The sequence below is a fragment of the Podarcis bocagei genome (genome assembly GCF_964188305.1).
Source record: "Podarcis bocagei genome assembly, chromosome: 12".
NCBI classification, from domain to species: domain Eukaryota; kingdom Metazoa; phylum Chordata; class Lepidosauria; order Squamata; family Lacertidae; genus Podarcis; species Podarcis bocagei.
Window position 1 is genome coordinate 13,335,769 of NC_138137.1, and position 21,015 is coordinate 13,356,783.

General features: G+C 38.8%; 2 protein-coding genes and 1 long non-coding RNA gene across 6 annotated transcripts in view; 1 reads left to right on the forward strand and 2 right to left on the reverse strand.

Annotated features, from left to right (window-relative positions):
* Nucleotides 1–886: 886 nt before the first annotated feature.
* On the reverse strand, nt 887–10,155 carry LZTFL1 (leucine zipper transcription factor like 1). Its single transcript, XM_081164908.1, has 10 exons — nt 10,016–10,155; nt 8,404–8,528; nt 7,876–8,070; nt 7,453–7,513; nt 6,469–6,537; nt 5,756–5,821; nt 5,578–5,655; nt 4,116–4,289; nt 3,030–3,133; nt 887–1,947 (listed from the first exon to the last, which is right to left on the reverse strand). Exons 1-10 carry the CDS (start codon nt 10,016–10,018, stop codon nt 1,929–1,931), a joined length of 894 nt encoding a protein of 297 aa, XP_081021034.1. The 5' UTR covers nt 10,019–10,155; the 3' UTR covers nt 887–1,928.
* Nucleotides 10,156–10,310: 155 nt separating this feature from the next.
* On the forward strand, nt 10,311–15,918 carry LOC308570293. Its single transcript, XR_014001089.1, has 2 exons — nt 10,311–10,415; nt 12,650–15,918. It is a non-coding gene; the product is annotated as an uncharacterized lncRNA (long non-coding RNA).
* The window catches only part of FYCO1 (FYVE and coiled-coil domain autophagy adaptor 1), a 71,644-nt gene continuing 63,916 nt past the window's right edge, over nt 13,288–21,015 (reverse strand). For 3 of the 4 annotated variants that reach the window (XM_081164326.1, XM_081164324.1, XM_081164325.1), the window contains 4 exons: nt 19,218–19,313; nt 18,268–18,478; nt 17,612–17,721; nt 13,288–16,598 (listed from right to left, as the gene is read on the reverse strand). In XM_081164326.1, coding sequence (XP_081020452.1) covers nt 16,517–16,598; nt 17,612–17,721; nt 18,268–18,478; nt 19,218–19,313 — 499 coding nt within the window. In that variant the 3' untranslated portion in view covers nt 13,288–16,516. The remainder of the gene's footprint in view (nt 16,599–17,611; nt 17,722–18,267; nt 18,479–19,217; nt 19,314–21,015) is intronic. The other variant, XR_014000936.1, reaches the window with a different exon arrangement.

Sequence of the window (21,015 nt, forward strand, 5' to 3'; positions counted from 1 at the left end):
GCCCCTCCTATCAATTAAATAGAATGTTGATTTGTTAACTTAATGTATAGAGAGGGGATGCGAATAATCAAGATTTAAAACTACATTTCATAATAGAAAAAACAACCACTGCAATTTAAGATTATTGTGCTAGTCCAGTAATACTGGATATTGTGTCTGCAGCTCTTTAGCACAGGCTGTACTTTGGTGAAAGAAAACTTGGTATTTAAAAAAAATGCACTTAGTTTTGCTGTAATTATTCAGCAGTCATTGATACTCTATAATGAAATGTTTATTTATATTATAGTGCGCTGAAGCAAATAAAAGAACCAAGATTTACCATGCCCATAAAGAATAATCCACATAATGATGCTGCAAAGCCTGTTACTATGAAAGAGTTTGGTCAGAGAGTTCCTCTGTCAAATTATTAGTTCACATTCCTTCTCTTGCATTATATTTTGTTTTCCTACCCAAAGATGAAGCAAAAAAGGGATGGGGTAAATAATAATGTCACCTACTGTATAAAGGCAAGCCACATCCATTGAGCCATCCATTTTTGCCTCTGAGCCACCATGTGGCCTCCGGAAGGTTGTGTATGCTGGAATTCAGCTCTCAGGCTGAAAAAGTTGCTCTACTTCCGCTATACAGCCTTGACCAAAATATTCTGAATTTCATAAAAGGTGAACTATGCAAATATGCATAGCTGTGTTTGATTTATATGAGCAGAATTTCCATATAAGTCACTACAGTATGGGATCTCACTCAAGATATCCACTGGTTGTTTGCTTTTTAGAAGAGAGAATAAGGTCAAGAGATGTAAATTGCTGTGAGATTACATACAAAAATGCCTAACTTGTCCTTCTGTATTTGCTGAAAAACAACCAAACAGGATTTGGGAGGCAAGAAATTTCATTAGCCTTAATTAGGAATTTAATTAAATTAGGAATTTAATAACATATATAACGAAGACAAAATATATAGCAATATATGGTTGGCAAATACACAGAACCCAAAAGGTTGGAATACTTGCATGATGAAGACTGGTTGACCTGTCACTCCCAAAAGTAACAATAGTTTCATCTAGTCTGTTGCCAACTTAGCAGATTTGGGGAAAAACTCTACTTTCTGTTCTACTATTGAACATTTACCTCTAGAATGTGATATGTATTTCCTGGGACAGATTCCAGAAAGGCTGTTTGCTGCATATAACCTATTGATTTCAGTGTGGAGTGTCCAGAGTTTCTGTGCAAACCATCAGAGAAATGAATGGAAGGTGTATTGGAGATGGGATTCCTTACATCTGTGATATAATAACGAAATTTAAGACAGTGTAATTTCAATTAGATGTGTAAGACAAAAAATATATTTTTACTAGTTAGTTAACATTTGAGCACCAGCTTTTCCACTTCCTACACATAACAAACAGATTGTTTTTCTCCCTTTAGTGCAGAAGCTCTTTTGAAACTATTGAGCTAATAATTTTTAAAATAAATAGCAGGTATGAATTAACAAGTTACTTAGAGAATCACTGCTCCTAGTACAATTGTAAAAGAAAGGCCATGTTTGAGAAGCATGTAAATTACAGGAATTTAACTCTTTGGGTCTGTACCTTATAGGTATGAAAAGAACTGGAATTTGAACTTTTGATTTTGTTTAAAATAAATCTTTCTACTTCACAAGAATTAACACCTCCATGTTTGTAGTTTTCCAGGCAATCCACAAGATAGCTATTCCAAAGACATGAAGTACAGAAATAAAGACTATGCCTTTTCTTTGCTCTCAATTCTATTACGGCTTCCTATCAATAAACATTTTTTTTAGAAAAAGAAAACAATAAACTCCTTAGAAAGCATAAATCCCAACATATTGGGGAAAATAGATTTCATATTTTTAAAATCCTATGCATTTTCTTTTTGTGGCAGTTTAACACAGCAAATGCTCTTCAGACCTTAATCATCTGGTTCATATCTAAAAGAAAAGGAAATAAGAAAACAGATTAAAATATTTTTTTAAAATAAACAGGCAAGATAGGAAGGTAATGATTAAATAATCACATAAGATGTTGCCAATAATCTAATTTATTTTGAATTACAAAATAATCTGATAATTAACCATCTTAATACATAACCCTAGAATTTATAAACCTTATCCAAGCAGCTCAAAACCCTATGAATTTGAAAGCTCCATTTGAGCCATTCCATTCCAGTTCTGCAGTGCAATTTCAGTGAAACAGTACGGAAACAGATGGACACTCTAAATATCTAAGTGACAAGATATACACTAGGGTTACTTAGCTCTCTCTATATCCACATTTGGAGGAAGATGAAAAGTGTATTGCAGCAGTGGATAGTGGGGTGGGGAGGCAGAAGCCATCTGACCTTTGGTTGCCTCACTGCTGCTACATACCAGGGAAATGAAAGGGAACATGACAGTGAGATAGGAACACACTGGCACCATGCTGCCCTCACATAACCCTGTTTCAGTACGCAGCAGCAATACAGGTGACCAGACGTCAGGCGAGTGTCCACCTCCACTGTCTACTGGTGTATTCTTACCAAATTTTTGAAGTGTAATCTGCCACCATTGTATCTTGTCAACAGAAGGAGCTACTCGTCTCCTTTCTGCAGCACTTCAGTAAGGACCACCTCTTGTGGTATGCATGTTTATGGGTTCACTGCCTAAGTTGTAGAAAGAACATCAGGATCTCAGGCTGCGATCCAAAGAACTTTGCAGCTAGATCTGAATGTCCAAGGCAGCTTTTCCCTTGTGTTTCAGACACAGCAGTGATTTGTGTTGACTGGCAAACAGGTTTTGAAAATGTTGGGGTTTCTGATGTCATTTGTACTATGGCGTGAAGGTCAGCATTTTAAAGAAAAAGGAATAATTTTTTACTGAGCTAGTCCCAAGTGTTCAAGTGCATCAGAAGCAAGCTCACTGGGCCCCAACCTGTTTTCAGATAATGGAAGTATGTAGCTCTTAAAAGTTTTGCAAAAGCAAACATTACCATACAAACCACACGCTGAGAGGACAAATGAAAGAGCACTGCTTACTTTGAAAGCTTCTTTCGTAATTCCTTTATCTGTTCATTCTTCTTGGAGAGAATCTCTTTCATATTGCGGTAGGCAGTTGTTTGTTGGAACTTCTTTTCCAGTTCCTGTTAATTTGAAATTACCAATATATTTACTTTGTTATTTTTAAACGTGAAATAGACACTGTTTATGTATTTAACAACTCTCACTTAAAAACCCCTTAAAGCATTTGTTTGGCTGGCTGAGTGGTATGTCACATGGGTAGTGACATTTTAGTAGGTGACCTCTATTGCCTCTACTTCTTGTTGCTCCTTACATGAGCAACCTACAAAAACAAAAATAAATGTTTGGGATTGCTCAATGCTCTGAGTGGAGCATGTACACGTGTGCCAAACATCTGTAAACTAATATAATTCCTCTTTCCCAGACTTCTCCAATTGATATTCAGCTTCAGCATAAAGCATCCAGGATCTGATTGTGTTGCTGAGGGGTGGGGAAAGGAATCCAATCAACCCTGAGCCTCCTTTCGCTGTATTTTCAAACCGCTCCAACAGTCTTCCTGCTGCATGGAGCTCTCAGAGAGATTGAAAAACAAAACAGCCAGTGTTTCCTTTGCAGCAGGAAGGCACCCTGCCGCCTCTTGCTCTCAGATGTTGTACAAGCACACTGTACACTCAGAGCACTAAGTAGTCCTAGTTTGTTTTTATTTAAAGATCTACAGATCTTTTACAATTCTGTAAATCAGAATTGCACAAAAATATGTATTTTAAAAAAGAGCAAGCAAACTGCAGTTTAACCTTGCAGGAAAACTGGGGGAAGAGGGTTGAAAAACTCACATTTGAGGTATTTTCTGTCAAGCTGTGCCCACAGGTGTTGATGGCAAGCAGCAGAACACCAATTAATATGGTGCTGGGGAAAAACATGTGTGGACCCTCATGTGTCAACTGCATGCACAGAAACACTGGATCTGAGTTACTGCCCCTGTGTATATGTGCCATAACAATATTCTGCTTCAGAAAAAGCTTGTGCACTTTTATCAATGCCTTATGTTACAGGCGTTAAGGAAGGTGGTAATGACTATAACTATTCAACAGAATAAAAACTAACCTTTTCAGCCATAGCCAACTGGTCCTGAACCTTAAGAAGGTCATGCTTTGTTGTTACCAAATTCTCTTCCAATGATTTTTGGCTTGCAGTACTGTCTTGCAAAGTCTTTTCAAGTTTGCACTTCAGATCAGCCATAGTATTTTCTAACTCACTAATATCCTGAGTTGGGTTAAACTGAAAAAAGAAAAAATATATTCATGATTTAATTAAATAAATGCATGACCATTGGTTACAAGAGTAAACAATTGTTCTCTCTAAAAATCTAAAGTTTCAAATGATAAAAATATATACAATGAGCTTATTTCTCTATTTCAATTATTAAGCAAAAAGGTTCCCAAAGCATCTTACAAATGTATGAAAGTAACTGCCCTTGAACACAAAAGAAAAAGGGAACAGAAGGGAGGAGAAAAAAAAAAATTCATGGCACTATTTCTTAATTATAGAGTTCTTCTAATGATCAGCTGGAGGCATTCTAGTTCAGACATCAACTCAGCCTCGTTTTTTCCAGAACAGCAGGTGGATGATAAAAGCAGTAACTTTATGTCATTACTTAAAAATCAAAGATAGAACTCTGAAGTGGAGCTGACATAGTAAGCATAGTACAATCTTAATTCTGGAAAGCAATGCAGAAAATAATGGTATACTTAATATGTACAATGTTGCCTAAAAACAAGTCCCTTCTTGCCAGGGTGACTTAAAAGAGTGCCTGGACACTATGAGTACTCTGTTTATTTTAATAACATAGCTCAGGGTGGCCCAACTTTTCATACCAAGTGGTATGACATAGAACCCGTAAGTCACACGCTGCCCTGTTGCGTGGGGTCGAGGGGGTGAGACCAAAATTTGACACCCCCACCCAGCTCTTGTGTTGCCTTCCCATAACCAGGTAAACGAGACACTGGACTTTGGGAAGGAGGCAGCAATGTTCTTCCAAGTAAGCATGCATATAATTTTTCTGAACGTACTGAAAACTTACATAAAGCCTGTCTGAAATCAATGGGTACTTTTGAGTAAACATAGAAAGGATTTTCAGAATTAGAGAATTGATGAAAACACTTTTAAATTGACAATAGCAGATGCACCATAGTTTAGTATAAGTGTAAACCCTGCAGCAAAGTGCTGAAATGCTTAGAAATGAGAAATCAAATACATACCACAAACCATATTAGAAAGCAAAACAAAACAAGAAATGTGAATTATAACAATGAAAAAGGTGTATGAAAGAAAATTTAAAGCCTGCCTCAAATTTAGGATTTTACCTTACTCAAAGAGAAATTCTTATTTTGCAATGCCAAACTTGTTTTATTTGTATAATTCTTCAAATTTGGTTTTAAAACAGCATTACATATGATCGCATCTGGATAAATAAGATTAACAAGAATATCTCTGAAAATTTACTAAAATAATCTACATGGAGTAATTTTATCAAAACAGCAATATTCAATAGAAATGATGTGAAAACCTTTTGATCTCCCTGGGCAATTTGTAGCTCACGTAGAGCCTTTTCTAACTTTGATTTTTCATCCAGTGCACTTGTAGCCTGGAAAAGATTGAAAACAACATTCAGAAATTTTTTTTAGAAAAGTAATCGAATTACTACTCTTTTGATACACATATACCAACATCTCAAGCAAACTTACATGCCCTTCTATGGTCTTTAATCTAGTCTTCAATTTTTCATTTTCCTCTTGGAGTCTTGCTATTTCCTGTGAACAATTAAAAAATTAGCTTGCTCTTGACCAAACCCTAAATACATCATGCCTAGCACACAGAAGTGTTTTTCAGACTAGAAAAAAAAATGTATGCCTATGTGAGACCAAGAAAATTACTAGGTTTTGGTATACTGTACTTTGTTCCTGCTTTATTTGAAAAATAGAAGCTGTACAGAAAATTAAACTAGCATGAAAAGTGGGATCCACAACTAATTAACATTCCTGTTTCCCCAGGCAGCTGTTGAGGCAACACAGAATGAGGAACAATGAAAGTAACTGAATCTAAAGGAATCATTAAAGGCTGGTGGTGGCAGGGAAATGTTCTCACTTTAATTTGGGGTAGAAATGCATTAATCTTGATTGCTCTATGCACACCCTCTAGTTCTCAGCTTCCATTTCTGAAGACATAGCTTCAAGCTCTTTTCTGACAGAAGCTTCGCCTTTAAAGATATTTTCCTGTCCCCTCCCTCACGTTTCTTTTGATTACACACACCATTTCACTCCACTGACACATACACCTTATGAAGCAAAGAAGAGGCTATGGGGACTTCAGTAACTTCTAAACAGTTTGAAATAATATAAAACAGGTTCAGTTGAACCAACAATGAACCACCATAAATATCACAAAAACCAAGTTTTACCTTGTTCAATAATTCTGATGCTCCTTCATGCAATGGAGTAAGTTTAGGCTTCACCAACTCTGGATTAGGCTACAGTAGGCACAAAAATGTTACAGAGTACTCAATTAAACATTTTCTTTCTAACAAGCATTATAATAGCAATTACTGCTCCAGCCTTTCCATACTTTGGCCAGAAGACAAATCATTTTGTAGCAAATATGGTGCCCTCCAGATGTTTTGAACTACAACTCCCACCAGCCCCACCCAGTGCAGCCAATGTTTAGGGATGATGGGCATTGTAGTCCATAACATCTTTATATACGGCTCATCTGACTGGGTTGCCCCTGTCACTCTAGGCGACTCCCAACAAAAATAGTTAAAACACAATACAGCACCAAACACTAAAACCTTCCCTGAACAGGGCTGCCTTCAGATGTCTTTTAAAAATCACATAGTTGCCTTCAAATGTCTTTTAAAAATTGTGGTTGTCACTGAGCCCTTAATCATATTCTCTGTGCATGCTAGAGTAATCAGAGAAGAGGGGTGTAGCGATCAAAAAGGGGATTCCTACACTCCTAAAAAGTCTGCTATCTTGGGCTGACATTGCCTCAGCTGGTCTTCCAGTCATGAAAAGAACCCCTTCCTCTCCATCCCATCCACAACTGGGCTGTCACTGCTTTCTCCGTAGCTTGCTGGGTAACTGAGTCAGCCTGTCCACTCTCTGCACCCTGAAGAGCTGACTGACAGTGACCTCCACAGGACATCAAGCTTTGGAGCAGGCAAAAGCAGTACTGAACTCTCTCAGAGCTGATGCTTGCTCCAAGAACAGCACGGCATGAGAAAATCTTCCTTCCCTTACTCAGGGCAAAGGTCTCACATGTTGTGTTCAGCAGGGGTGCTCACTAGTTGCAAGAACTTTCTTTACTGTTACCTTTCCACTTAAACAAGAACCACACACAAAACCCTCACAGCCTCATCTGGTGAGTTTTAGAAATAGACACATACCTTCTTATTTGAAGATGTAAATTCTGACTTTTCAAACTCTGCAACTTGCTCTAGTAAGTCTCTTGAAAAAGAATAGAAAATATTTTAGTTAAGCAATTCTACTGAACACCAAGTTATATTCTATAATTCATAAAGAAAGTTAGAAAATGAAAGAATTAGCCCTGAAGTCTTACATGTAAAAACTATGCCAAGACAGAACCTTTTTTTAATGAAGACAAAACAATCACTTCTTAAAAAAACCCAATCATTTTGAGACTAAGGCTGCAAACTTACCAGGCAGTAACCTCCGATGAATTCACTGATACTTCTGCATGAAGAGTATTATGCTATAATCTGCCATTTATGAAACTACTGTGGTGGGAAAGACCTTATTAGTAAGGATACACTTTAAGTGGATACAAAATTCTCTTTATAGCATTTTACCTATTTTCCAGCTCAGAAATGTCAGTCTGCAGTTTAAGATACCACTTCTCTGCTTGGAAAAAAATCTGGCGAAGAAGTAATACATTGGTATAGGCTGTGTTAATAAGTTCTGACTCCACCTCACTGTGTACCACAGTCTGCAAGCCATCCAGTATATCTGTCACTTCATCAATAGTATATGTGTCTTCCACCAGCCTAAACAGAAAAGCCCACAAAACAGAATTAAAAAACAACAACCGTGCTAACAACCCAAAGCTTCAGCAGTATTACAATGACTATTTATTTTTCTAGTAAGATGACTGGCAATCTGGTCAAATGCTATAGCTCATCACTAGACTGAGCACTTCCAAATTATGCCCATCGTCCCAAAAGTGGGACGATCCTGCTTTCTACATAAGCATCAGCAAGCAAACATGGCTGCCTGACATCTGGAATATGTCACTTCCCATAGTTTGTTAAGGAATGACACCTAATATTGGTTTCATTTGTGTTTACATTTGTATTACAGGTATTCCATCCTCATGGTACCTGCTTTCCTTCAGGTCCTGAAAACAAGAATCTACTGTCTTAAGACGCTGGCCACGCTTGGAGCGTGCAAATCGCATGTAGTTGATAACTTCATTCTGGTGTTGCTCATTCAGACCCAGCTCTGCCTGCAGCGAGAATAAAAACAGCAATGAAGCTCATATCAATAAAGTATCGTATTTGGATTTCCTGCTAATGAATTGATTAAAACTCAGAGCCTGAGCTATTGTACAGGTGACAGCAGAAGGTCCCATATATTGTTGAGAAAGAAACAAGAATAGTAATAGAATAATGGGGTTGGATGGGATCCTGAGGGTCACCAAGTCTAATCCCCTACAACATAGGAATCCTGCCCACAGTCATTCCATAGTGGTGGTGGGTATGAACCACCAATCTTCCGGTTAAGAGCTAGACACACTGACCCATTGCACTACAGAGGTTCAGGGGTAGAGATAGATACAACCAAACCAACCAACCAACCAACCAACCAAGGAAACACCCAAAACACATAGCAATAAGTCATTTGGTCTTGGTCCCCAATTCTCACCCTCATGACCCTACAATCTCTTATGTACATTTATTTGAAAGTACGCCCTCATGGGTGGTAGATGGTTGATGGAGGACCCTGGGTTGGAGGCAAGGAAATGTTGGGTTTTCCATGGTGAGAGGACTCCGTATATTATTTATTCTATTTGTATTTTTTGGGAGCTATTTCTGTTTTTTATTTACATTAGTTTTCTATATCGCAGTGTACTATGAAAAGCTTTAATAAAAAAATTACATGCTAAAGCAAGCTCAACTCAGTGGGCCTCTCTCCCACTTAAAAGCTGTGCAGAAATACATTCCTCCCCTATCCGTCCTGCAAGGTGGTTGTTGTTGTTATTTTATTGATACCCTGCCCATCTGACTGGGTTGCCCCAGCCACTCTGAGCGGCTCCCAATGTTCGTTTGTTTGTTTGTTTATTTAATATACCGCCCTATACCCAGAGGTCTCAGGGCGGTTCACAGAAAAGATCACAATATATAAAATCAAAATAAGAACAATAATCCAATAACACCCCCATATATAAAATGATGTATATAAATGTATGATGTATATAAAAACATCAGAAAACAGTGCACATTAAAAGGCTTCCCTATACAGTAGGCAAGAGGAGCTCTATTTGTGGCAACGAACTATTGGGAGAAGGCGGACGCGGGGTTGTGTATGTGGATGGGTCACAACAAACGAGCATAAAAATACAGGTCCCAAATTATGTTTTAAGTCCCTCCGTCCTACACGAAAGGGGGCGGGGTGAGGAGGCGGCGGCTGAAGGATCAAGGGCCGGCGTGGTTTTGGGGACCGCGAATCACGGAGGGAGGCTCGGGCTCCCTCAGGCAGGAGGGACCCCCAGTTTCTAAACCCGGGTGGGTGGGTGCGTTGGGGGTGAGGAGCGAGGAAAAGCCCAGGCTGGTTAGGCCTCTCTCAGACGAAGGAGGCGCCACACTTGGGGGGGGGCGGGAGACGCCACTGCCTCGTCTCTCCCTTCTCGGGAAGCTTGAGGGTAGCTAGGCGTTGCGTGAGGGGGCAAAAGAAGAAGCGGGGCGAGGCTGAGGTAGCGCGCCGGTTGCTCACCATGTCGAACCGGCGGCGGCCCTGAGGCAAAGCGGCGGCGGTTTACAGCGCGGCGGTTGCCATAGCGACGGAGCCAGGAGGCTCGCGACTCCCTCCTTCGGAATGCCGTTGGCGGAAGAGGAGGGGGGAGGAAACCGTCGCGATGCCGGAAGTTGAGGCGCGCGGAACGGCCGTTAGGATTTGAACGTCCGGCGGGGGCGGAGCAGTTGGAAGGCAGCGCGGGACGTTCGAATGACGGCTCTAATGTCGGAGACTGAGCTGCCTCCTTGCTTATTTCTCCCATAGGGCGGGGGAGAAATCCGGGGTTTTAACGTGACTTTTATTTCTGGGCGGCAGTAGCACCCCCTTTAAAAAAATAAAAACAAGAGAGATGCATGATCTAATTCAGGTTTTATTTAGTGTAAGCATGTCGTTTATTCTCTCTCTGCGTAAATACTGTTATTATTTATTAAATTTGTATTATTGAAGGAATTATTAAATTATTAAAATTATTAATTTTTTAAATCTTGTTTTTAAGTTGTATTCATTCAACTTGATTTTAAGTTGTATTCATTCAACTTGATTTTAGCCTGGAGAAGAGGTGGTTAAGGGGTGATATGATAGCCATGTTCAAATATATAAAAGGATGTCACATAGAGGAGGGAGAAAGGTGGTTTTCTGCTGCTCCAGAGAAGCGGACACGGAGCAATGGATCCAAACTACAAGAAAGAAGATTCCACCTAAACATTAGGAAGAACTTCCTGACAGTAAGAGCTGTTCGACAGTGGAATTTGCTGCGAAGGAGTGTGGTGGAGTCTCCTCCTTTGGAGGTCTTTAAACAGAGGCTTGACAACCATATGTCAGGAGTGCTCTGATGGTGTTTCCTGCTTGGCAGGGGGTTGGACTCGATGGCCTTTGTGGTCTCTTCCAACTCTATGATTCTATGATTCTATGATTGGTTGTTAGCCGCCCTAAGCCCGGCCTTGGCTGGGGAGGGCGGGGTATAAATAAATAAATTATTATTATTATTATTATTATTATTATTATTATTATTATTATTATTATTATTATTATTATTATTATTCGACCCTTCATCTGGAGGACACTGGAGTAAAATTCAGCTGCCGCTGTATGTATTTGGGAGAGGGGAAAGCTTTTTGCCCCTTGCCTTTAGGTTCCTTAATTGAATTATGTTACAAAACAGGGTTACAAAAACCAAACACTTGGAAAGATAAACATACCCTCACAAATCATACTGCCCTATTTATTATGCCATCACAAGGAGCAAACCAGGGAAAGAGGTGGGCAGCAGATCTGTTCCAGTTTTCAAGGTTGCATAGGTATGTAATGGTATAATATAAATACAATATGCACACATTATTGCAGTACGTGCAGTATGCACACATTATTGCAGTATGTAAATATTCAATAAATAGGTCATACAGCAAACATTTGAACCATTAAAAAAAATCACCTTGATAAAATTCTATTTCATTTTAAAACTACAGTCTCGTGAGATAACCAGATTCATTAGCATTGCAAATTTCCCTGTTGGTGATATTGCTAGGACTGCCAGATCTCTGTCCTGAATTTTCAGAATATTGGCCTGTGACTCAGGAGATCCTGCAACCCTACATATAACTGATTACTAATTTTGTAAAATGTCATTCACTTTAAATGACAAGAGATATTTTATTTAGTTCCTGAGCATAAAAGGCATCAAGAAACATTCTAGTACAAAAACCATCTGCATCCATACACATGTACAGATATAAAATGTACAGACATTGGGGGGGGGGTAGGTTTGGCCTGTGTTAGATCAGTTGAGGTTTGGTGTCATTCCAGTGCACAATATATTTTTGCAGGTACAATTTAAAAATAAATAAATAAATAAATAAATAAATAAATAAATAAAACCACACTGATTTCAATTACAAAACAAAATATCCAATTGAATGCTGTCGCTGGTCAATTTTGCTTTCTTTACGGAGCCTCTCTCTCCCCCTCTCTCTTATTTGCACATAGCAGCTTTCAGGTTAATAAACCAATCTTCATTAATAAGTAGAGAAACACAAATGGACAAAATTTTTGAAAACCAAACCAAACCCCAGCTAAATTCTGTTTTGTTCTTTGTGCAGGTAAACCTGCCTCTGCAAACCTTGTTAGTGTGGTAGATCCTACTATGCAAGCAAATACATTTCTAAAGAGATACAATGTTTGGTGTACAATCCTCTGCATGTTTACTCAGAAGTTCCATTCTGTTCAGTGTGGCTTACTCCTTGGTAAGCGGGCATAGTATTAAAACTTTATTTCCAGGACCATACCTAACGAGACTTGTGAATAGCTGAAATGTGGTTTGTTATTAGCAATACTGCAATACAGTAAATGAGCACTGCCACTAATAAATAAAAATGGAAAATGGATTGCTAAGGTTTATGATGGATATTCATAAATAACAACCAGTTATTCATCAGCCACAATGTTTGCCCGGGATGATGAACTGAACTATTGTGTAGTTTCCATTTTCAGCATCTTTACCTTCACAAAGTGATTTATTGTGAATTGTTTGGGCTATGGTTTTCGGGGATAACCTTTACGTATGGTAGTGCAGCTACATAATTTACTTTCTGTTTTGTGTATTTTGCCTATGCTCAGCCTAGAGATGGTGAGATGAACTGTAAAGTTTTATTTCGGAAAGTTTAAATAGAACTGTGAACGACTTCATTCCCTTCTGCCAAAACTCTGGAGGCGGCAGCAGCATCTGGATGGGCCTCTCTGCTCGTGATCCAAAGGTGATCCCGCTGTCAGGGGCCTTGGGACAATAATAGGCTTCACCTCTAATGAGGCTTCCAATACTCTGAGCTGACAGTTCTTTCTGACCTTATAGAAGCTTGGACATGACATCATCTCATGTTTGGTTTGTGCTACCACATCAAAGCTCCTATTGGATGCATTCGTGCATGTGTGTAAGTGCAATGTTAAGGGTTGGGGAGACATAATTGAGCTTGCAATGGGTGAGAGAAATGTGTAAAGACTAGTATTGGTATGAGGAACAATCTGAAATGAAATGCAGTAAGTATGTGTTCTCATTTATGCTGATGAGCTTTCAGTGAGCCCCACGAAACAAATATTCTTGGGGTTGAATCGAGAGACGTTTCTTTTCTTGAAGGAATCAAGTTTCTCAGAGGGAGAAAGGTCCTCTGTAGGGTAAAAGTTCTCTGGATTCAACCCTCAGTTGAAAAACATAGTAACTGGAAACCAAAGCTATAAAGTAAATACAAATAACAGATGTCTTGTTCTTCAAACAATTATGTATATTCAAAGTCATAAATCTGAAATATAGCATTTGACAGTATCCCTTTCATATTAATTTAAAATACAAAGAACATTAAAAAAGCATTCTATCCCCAAACCACAGCAAAATAGAATGGAAAACCAGAGCTAAAATATTAAGTGGATTTCAGTTCAAAATCCATTTTATATTGCACAGTCCATGGCAAACAGCATTTCAACTTATAACATTAAATTCGCAATGCTTCTCAATTCAAAACAATACACCCCTAGCCCTTAAATAATAACACCATTCAATAATGAAATGGCAAATGCACAATATATACCATATTGCTTCTACTTTTTCATTTCCTTCTACAATTTCATCTCAACCGTGTCAGGCATCGCACAGATCTGTATGAAACTATACCTGCAATATACATGGAGGAGGGGAGTTGTATAATGAACACCACCACTGCTTCTCTGTGGCACTGATATAGCTCACCACCCAAATCTGCACAAGTATTTGCATAATGTTGCCATACAATTTAACTAAGCCGCTATTCCTGTATCACACAGCCTTAACTGACAGAACAAGTACTGTAAAGATGTGAAGCAGGAGAATAGCTGGCAATGTGATATGTACTCGGCTAAAACATATTATGGATGGAGCCAAGCTACTATAACTGTGCTATAGTAACTTTCATCCCCGGACAATTTAGCTCCTTTCTCCTTTCCCCACCATGAATCATTGAGTTGGATTCAATCTAAATTAGTTGCACATATGTCTAATTGAAAACAGTGTGAAAAGTTAGTAATGACTTAAGTTCCACTGATTTCAGTTGGAAGCAACTGCAAGTAACTTAGTCTTATTTCATTCCTTTTTTTTAAAGGACTAGACAGGATGCCAAAACATTTACAGATGCAAAAACCTTTTTTTTTAATTGGTTGCTCTCTTAATTGAAGGAATCTAGAGAGTAAAACAGCGCAAGTCTTTCCTACAGCACATATTGCACACTTTCTTAAAGTTTCAGCATGGGGAAGAGATACTAACAGACGTGTTAGGCAATCTCAAGTAGGGCTCTGTCCTAAATATCCTGGCTGTTGTAACGTAGAAGGTCTTATCTAGATCATACAAATAATTCCTTAATAAGGTACCTCCCTCTACTTAGTTTTTTCACAAATTTCATTACATATCCATAGTTCCCCTATTGTCATAAAAACATTGACCTTGGCACTGCAGTTTAATAGTGTTCAGAAGGAAGTGTCCAAATTTCTCAAAATCTACTGTGGGCAATAATAAATTCATCAATACTGATTATCTATGGCAGGAATGCCTTCATTCCTATGATAATTCTTGCCAGAAAAAGTTTCCAAAAAAGTTACTTTGGGGGGAAATGGGGTGGGGAGTAGCTTGCTTCTTACAAAAATAGAAGGAAAGCATTTTGTGTTTCCCTGAAAATATCTATGAAATAAAGCAATTTTTAAAGTTCTCAAGTTATTCTCACTTATTTTCAGACACAAAATATTTGTAAACTGCAATCCTGGGAATAAGCACCATTAAATCAATAGAACTTACTTTTTCAGTAGATTTATCTAGGATTCAAACTCAGGCATTTTTTGTCTTTTGTATCAGCAGTTCCTATTTGAATTGCTCCTGATGCAAGAATAGTTGAAATAATTAACTGGCTGTTATTTCAGTGATTTCCATGTCTGACCAATTTTATATGTAGTGTCATATCTTAAAGCATCCACCCCACACTTCCTTCTACTCTTGCAGTTAAGTGAAATTATTACTATACATCTTGTATCCGTATGGTTCATATTCCTCTGTCTATTGCTGTCATATACGCCAGCCCTAATAATTTTCATCAGTGTATTTGGCCAGCAGTGGCAAAATAAAACGCTGGTGCAACTTTTGAGTTTGTTGATTTTAAGCATTCATAGTTTTATAATTAGGCTAAGGTAGTGTTTGTTGTCTCTTGGTAGTATTACACAAAGTTCTGTCAGTATGGGAGGTAGTCATGTTGAGACTTGTTTTTATTCTTCACTTAAAAAATAGAAACTAAAAATTGTGTCAATTTATAAAAACAAGTGCTTTAAGGAAATATTCTGCAGATATGATTCTCATGGCCATATGATGCACTATTACTGGATAGGTTTTTTACTAAATTATGAAATGGTAAAATGAATTTAGGAAAGGAAACTCCTTGTGAATATGCTGCGATTTAAAAGTAAGGGTTTCCTTTTACTAATTCCAAAGCTGGCTTCTGCTACATGCATCAGTGGGAAATAGTTTCTCTCACTGAAATCAATGTAGGTCACTTCCACACGACACATTTAGGCTTCAAGGACCAATGAAGTTATAAAATTACCTTTACCACAAAGGACCAAGATCAAGCAGGTGAATTTCCTCATTAAGGCACAGATTAATGTAAGCAGACTTTTATGAAGACTGCAAACAAGTTAAGTAGGCACGTCATCTAGAGTCATTTTCCTGCTATGTGTAGTATGTGATCAAACAGCAACAAAATCTGTCTAATCACTTTCTTCCTGCATAGAAAGGTTGACTGGAGTAAATCTGCCCATGTTAAAAGATACTACAATTTTGCAGAATTGAATTTGAATTTCTTTCCTTTTGCAGCATTTTTTTTTTTTAAATGAGATGCAGAAGCAGCGACATATAAAAATAGTTATATATATACGCTTCCAGCGTAGGTTTTCTTCTCATTATGAAAATAGTTAGCACATATGTGTGTGTGGAGATTCTTATTGGGACCACAGCGAAAACGAAGGGTTAAACCTTACCCTCCCCCATTCCATGGTCCTGATCTGTCTCCCTTGCTCTCACCACTACCTATTGGTTAAAGTAAAGAAAATGCAATAGGGAACCAAACTATATAAGAAACATCACATCTTGGTTGGCCCTGAATAAATCAAAAGAAGATGTCCTGTTTCTTAGCCCTTTTTACATTGCGTATCCAGATTATGAACAATTTTGCATCAAATGCAGCGTTGCATAGCTTAGGTTGTTTAAATAAACAAAATGGCTTTTGAACAAGCACCTCCAGCCCAGAATCATTATTGAAAGTTACGTTCCTTTTTATCTACACTTACATGTAATCGTGGTTTCAGAATTATTGCATGACTCGTATGGGGGCTCCCAACACATATTTTAGTGCTTATGTGTATATAAATAATAGTGTCTCTTAAAAATATAAATTGAAAACATACAGTATATAAATATTACATTCAAGGATCTGGAGAATCACTTCCATCGTAGATCACTGGGCGCTGAACAGATAAGTGGTAAAAGACGTTTTTTGAGATAAACCTGTTGGGAAAAAGCAACAGCCGAAACATTAGCTGAGCCTAAACTGTGTGCATGTGTATGCAGATGAAGAAAACGTATACCTATGAGCATGCTCAAACTTGACGAGGCATCCAGTGAGAGGAAGCAATGAATTTTGGGAGGAGCGGTGGGAGGGAGCAGTAGAAGAATACCAGGTTGCTTTCTATTATGCTCTGTCAACTAATGCAGATGGAAGATAGGGTGTGCTTGCAAGGACAGTACAGTGGTGCCTCGCAAGACGAAAAGAATCCGTTCTGTGATTCTCTTCGTCTAGCGGTTTTTTCGTCTTGCGAAGCAAGCCCATTGAAGGATTAGCGGATTAGTGCTATTAGCGGCTTTTAGCGGCTTATTTGCTGATCGGATCAGCTGATAAGCAGCTTAGCGGCTTAGAAAAGGGGGGGGGGAGGGAAAAACCCCCGCAGGAACTCGCAAGACATTGTCGTCTTGCGAAGCAAGCCCATAGGAAATTCGTTTTGCGAAGCACCTCCAAACGGAAAACTCTTTCGTCTAGCGAGTTTTCCATCTTGCGAGGCATTTGTCTTGTGGGGCACCACTGTACATACATGTGCTAAGTGTGGAAAGTCAAGTTTAAATCGGGCTCTATTTGTGAAATAAAGAAGAAGGCAGGCTGCCCAATTTGGCCCCTTTGGCAGTTTTTGGCTGCCCCCCCCCACCCTGCAGTCACTCACCTGATGTCATATCATGATGCCATGAGTGCACTCCTGATTGTCCCTTTGCAGTTGGACATGCATTTGGCACTGTTTAAAATCCGGTGCTGAATGCAGGCGCCACTGAGATTGGTTCCACTCAGGAGTGCCGTGATCCAATTCCTACTGAAAGGTGTGGGGATTGCATTCGGTGCTGAATTTGAACCACAAGGCTTCAGAGAGAATAAGGAGCGTGCCTTTTGCATCCCCTTCAGAAACGGAACACACAAAATGCTACAGGAGACAAACGACTGCTCATTCCACTTCACATACTCCAGCTGCACCTACCTAGAGAAAGTGTTGTCGAATATGAGGATGTAGATACCAGTATTTCTGACTTTCACCTGCCCTCTGATGGTTTCCTTATGGGAGTTGCACCGGATCATGGGAATAAGAACCTGCAAGAGATACACCGGCACAAAATTTGTCTACAGGAACTTTGCCATGGTCAAATGAATAAAGATCTCTTTAAAAGGCATGGTTTGTGTCAATTAAATTAATAATTAACAGATTATGTGTATATTTCGCAGCAACTTGATAAAGGAAGTCTAACTCTAGATGGTTTATGAACAAGTTAAAAAGCTTTTTGAAAGTCCATGTACGCTATGCCAGTTGCTTCACCTCTGTCTGTTAACACTATCAAAGAACTCCTAACAGGTTCATAAGACCTGTCTCATGTTCCAGCAAGGCGTGTTTTTCTATATGCTTGGTTATTTTGCATTTAACAATACTTCCCACCAGTTTTTTCTGGGACAGAAGTTAAGCTAACCAGCTTGTAACTTCCAGGACTGTCCCCCTCCCCCAGTTCCCATTGTAAAAATTAGTGTTACATTGGCTACGTTTTAGGTATGAAAGCTGATCTGAGGGGCAAGTTACATATTTTTGTTAGAAGTTTTGTTAGCAATTTCACATTTGACATCACCCCTATGAAGAAGTTGCCTTACTTTACATTGATCCAGAGGAGCATCTTCTGATTCTTGGTACACCACGCTGAACGATATGCTTTTGGGGTCTGATGAAAATACCCAACTTATTGTAAGGCCACTTTCCTCCACAGTGATGGGAATAATGCTGTAAGTATTTGACTTAATGAACAGTTCTCTGTTAGCTTCTCCAAACTTTAGAATTTCCTCCACGGTTAGAGGCAGCCTTAGCCTGAAGAAAACAAAAGAACACATGACAGAACTGTGTCTGATGATGCACATGACACATGGGCTCTGAATGTACATGTCCCTTTTGTACATTCTTTACTGCAGAAACATTTGTGCACTGTGAATCTCAAACTCAATGCCACTTTTACAATATACAAATCTAAGGGAGCCCATTGCGTGTTTCCTTCATGTTTTCTCAGCGAGTCCCACATGATGTGAAAGGAAAACATAGTTGTTCTTCATGGTCTCTGTGCAGTTACAAATACTGGGTTGCATTCAGCTTACTCAGAGCAGACCCACTGAAATTAATTGATGGGATATCCAATTCATGGGATCTATACCTCCACAGAAACTTCAGAAACTTGCAGAGTCTGTGAGCCCTGCTCCCAAACAGGGAAACTTTGTGCTTCTGTGTGGTTCAGGTATGGGGCTAAGGCTCTTTTTTTAGATTAATTAAAAAAAAACAAAAAACTACCACCTGAGCGACAGCAATAAGGGAACTCCCTTTAGAGTTTCAGATTTTTTCACCTCAATTATTATTTTTTACCTCATATTATATCCAATTCATCTCTCCGTTGGCTTTTTCTTGAAAAAGAGAAAGAAATAGAAAGGAAAGAGGGGACTCCATGCAGCCATAATCTGTGACACAAACTCAGTGTGGCTTACATTTGAGCAGAATGTATAGGACTGCATTGCTGATTAAAATAATAATAATTAAAGACTAAACAATGGATTTTGCTTACATCAGTTCTCCTGACTTCAGCAAGCATATCTCTGCATCCTGGGCCATTTGCAAGTCGTCAGTCTCATCAAAAGTTGAGGAATTATAGGTGCTGTTTCTGAGGCAAAGGGATAAATGAGATCATTAAACATTCTTCAAAATAGTACAGAGCAATCTTTAATGTTTATTTAAAATATTTATGCCCAGACTCAAATATGCAGTAGATTACAATAAATATTTTCAAAGCACAAAACCAAGTTGAATTAAAAATGTATCAAATGACAAACCTAAAAAAACCAAGAAAATGGCAATAGCAGAATATATCAACAGCTGAGCCAAGTTGGGCCTCTCTAAGGAGGAAATTGCATAGCTCCAAAATATATCCGGCTTTCACAATTGAATTTTATGACTTTCTTAAACTGACCTAGACCCCATCTGGTAGAAAGGATGGCTAGAACTCTACAGTACAATCCTACTATACATGTCTACTGAAAAGTAGGTCCACTGAATCCAGTGTAGTTTACTCCCACATGTATAGGATTGCATCCATAAAGACAGTGGATCAAACCAAAGTATCTTTGTTAGCTAGACTACAGGGCTGACTAGTTTCTCTGGGGAAATCCTAATGAAAGGAAATAAGCAGTAAAACCTCCCCCCCCCCCAGGGGGAAAGAGAAACTGATTATTTAATGGACAAAGAGCAGTTTATTCACCAGTCATTGCTGCAGCCTGGATCAACAGAATACAATAATGGTCTGAATTTGCAAAAAGGAAGCGTTCAGTTTAAAGGCACAGGAAGCCAGAGACATCTTAATAGGGCTTTGCCTGTCCACACTGGAAAAACTGATGCTGCAATCCATCCCCACTCCACCCCTCTCCCACACACACACACAGTGTGGAAGCACCCTGATAAAATTTCACTAAATAATGCAAACTCCTTAATTAACACTGCATAAAACATACTCTCATAGACAAAAAACCATGAAGTGCTAAGACAAAATTCTTTTTTTGCAACGCACAGTTGATCTATATTGGCTGTGTTACTAAAAGGAAGGAACATGACTTGTTAGTCCCAGGAATACTGTACTCCTTGCATTGGACAACTTGAGTTTTTCTGATATCCCATAAAAACTTTTTATAGCAAAGAGGCCACAGGCACTTACAGTGTGGTGGTAATTTGTGTTGGTTCGTGTCTGCAGTAACCAAACTATTGTGTTTGATCACTATTATATTGAATATTCATAAGAACATTTGTGAAATAAATCCATTTCGGGGGGGGGGGGAACATTGCATGAAACAATCCACTTCAATAGATTTTAACCCATTTGACTTAAAAAGCAGATTAGCTGTAGCATCACTAGATGGCAGTGGATTACTAAGGTGCCTTAGTTTGCACACTGATTTTCACACATTTCTTGCTCTTAGATGGCTGGTTCCTCTGAGGCAGTTTATACAATGTGAAACCAATTCTGGCTCCCAACCACATCTCCCTTGTGTGTTCCTGAATGTTTGGGGATGACTATCTCCTCATCACCATTTGTTTGCTGCGACATATGCCCTCACAAGGCTGCAGAACCCACACAGTCCACCTGTACACAAAATAATCTTCATTAAAATATTGAATAAACTAGGCTTTCCGGTTCTAATGAAAAACAGACGTCCTTCAAGACAGTCAATGTATTTTGTTGCATGGCACTTTATATAGCTGTCAGAACAGCTTCACATAGATTAACTGGTTCCATTTACAAATGAAGCCCACACTGCAACCTATTCTACAAACTACAATAAAATGCTTTCTTCAAGCCTAATTTTGGCAGAGGG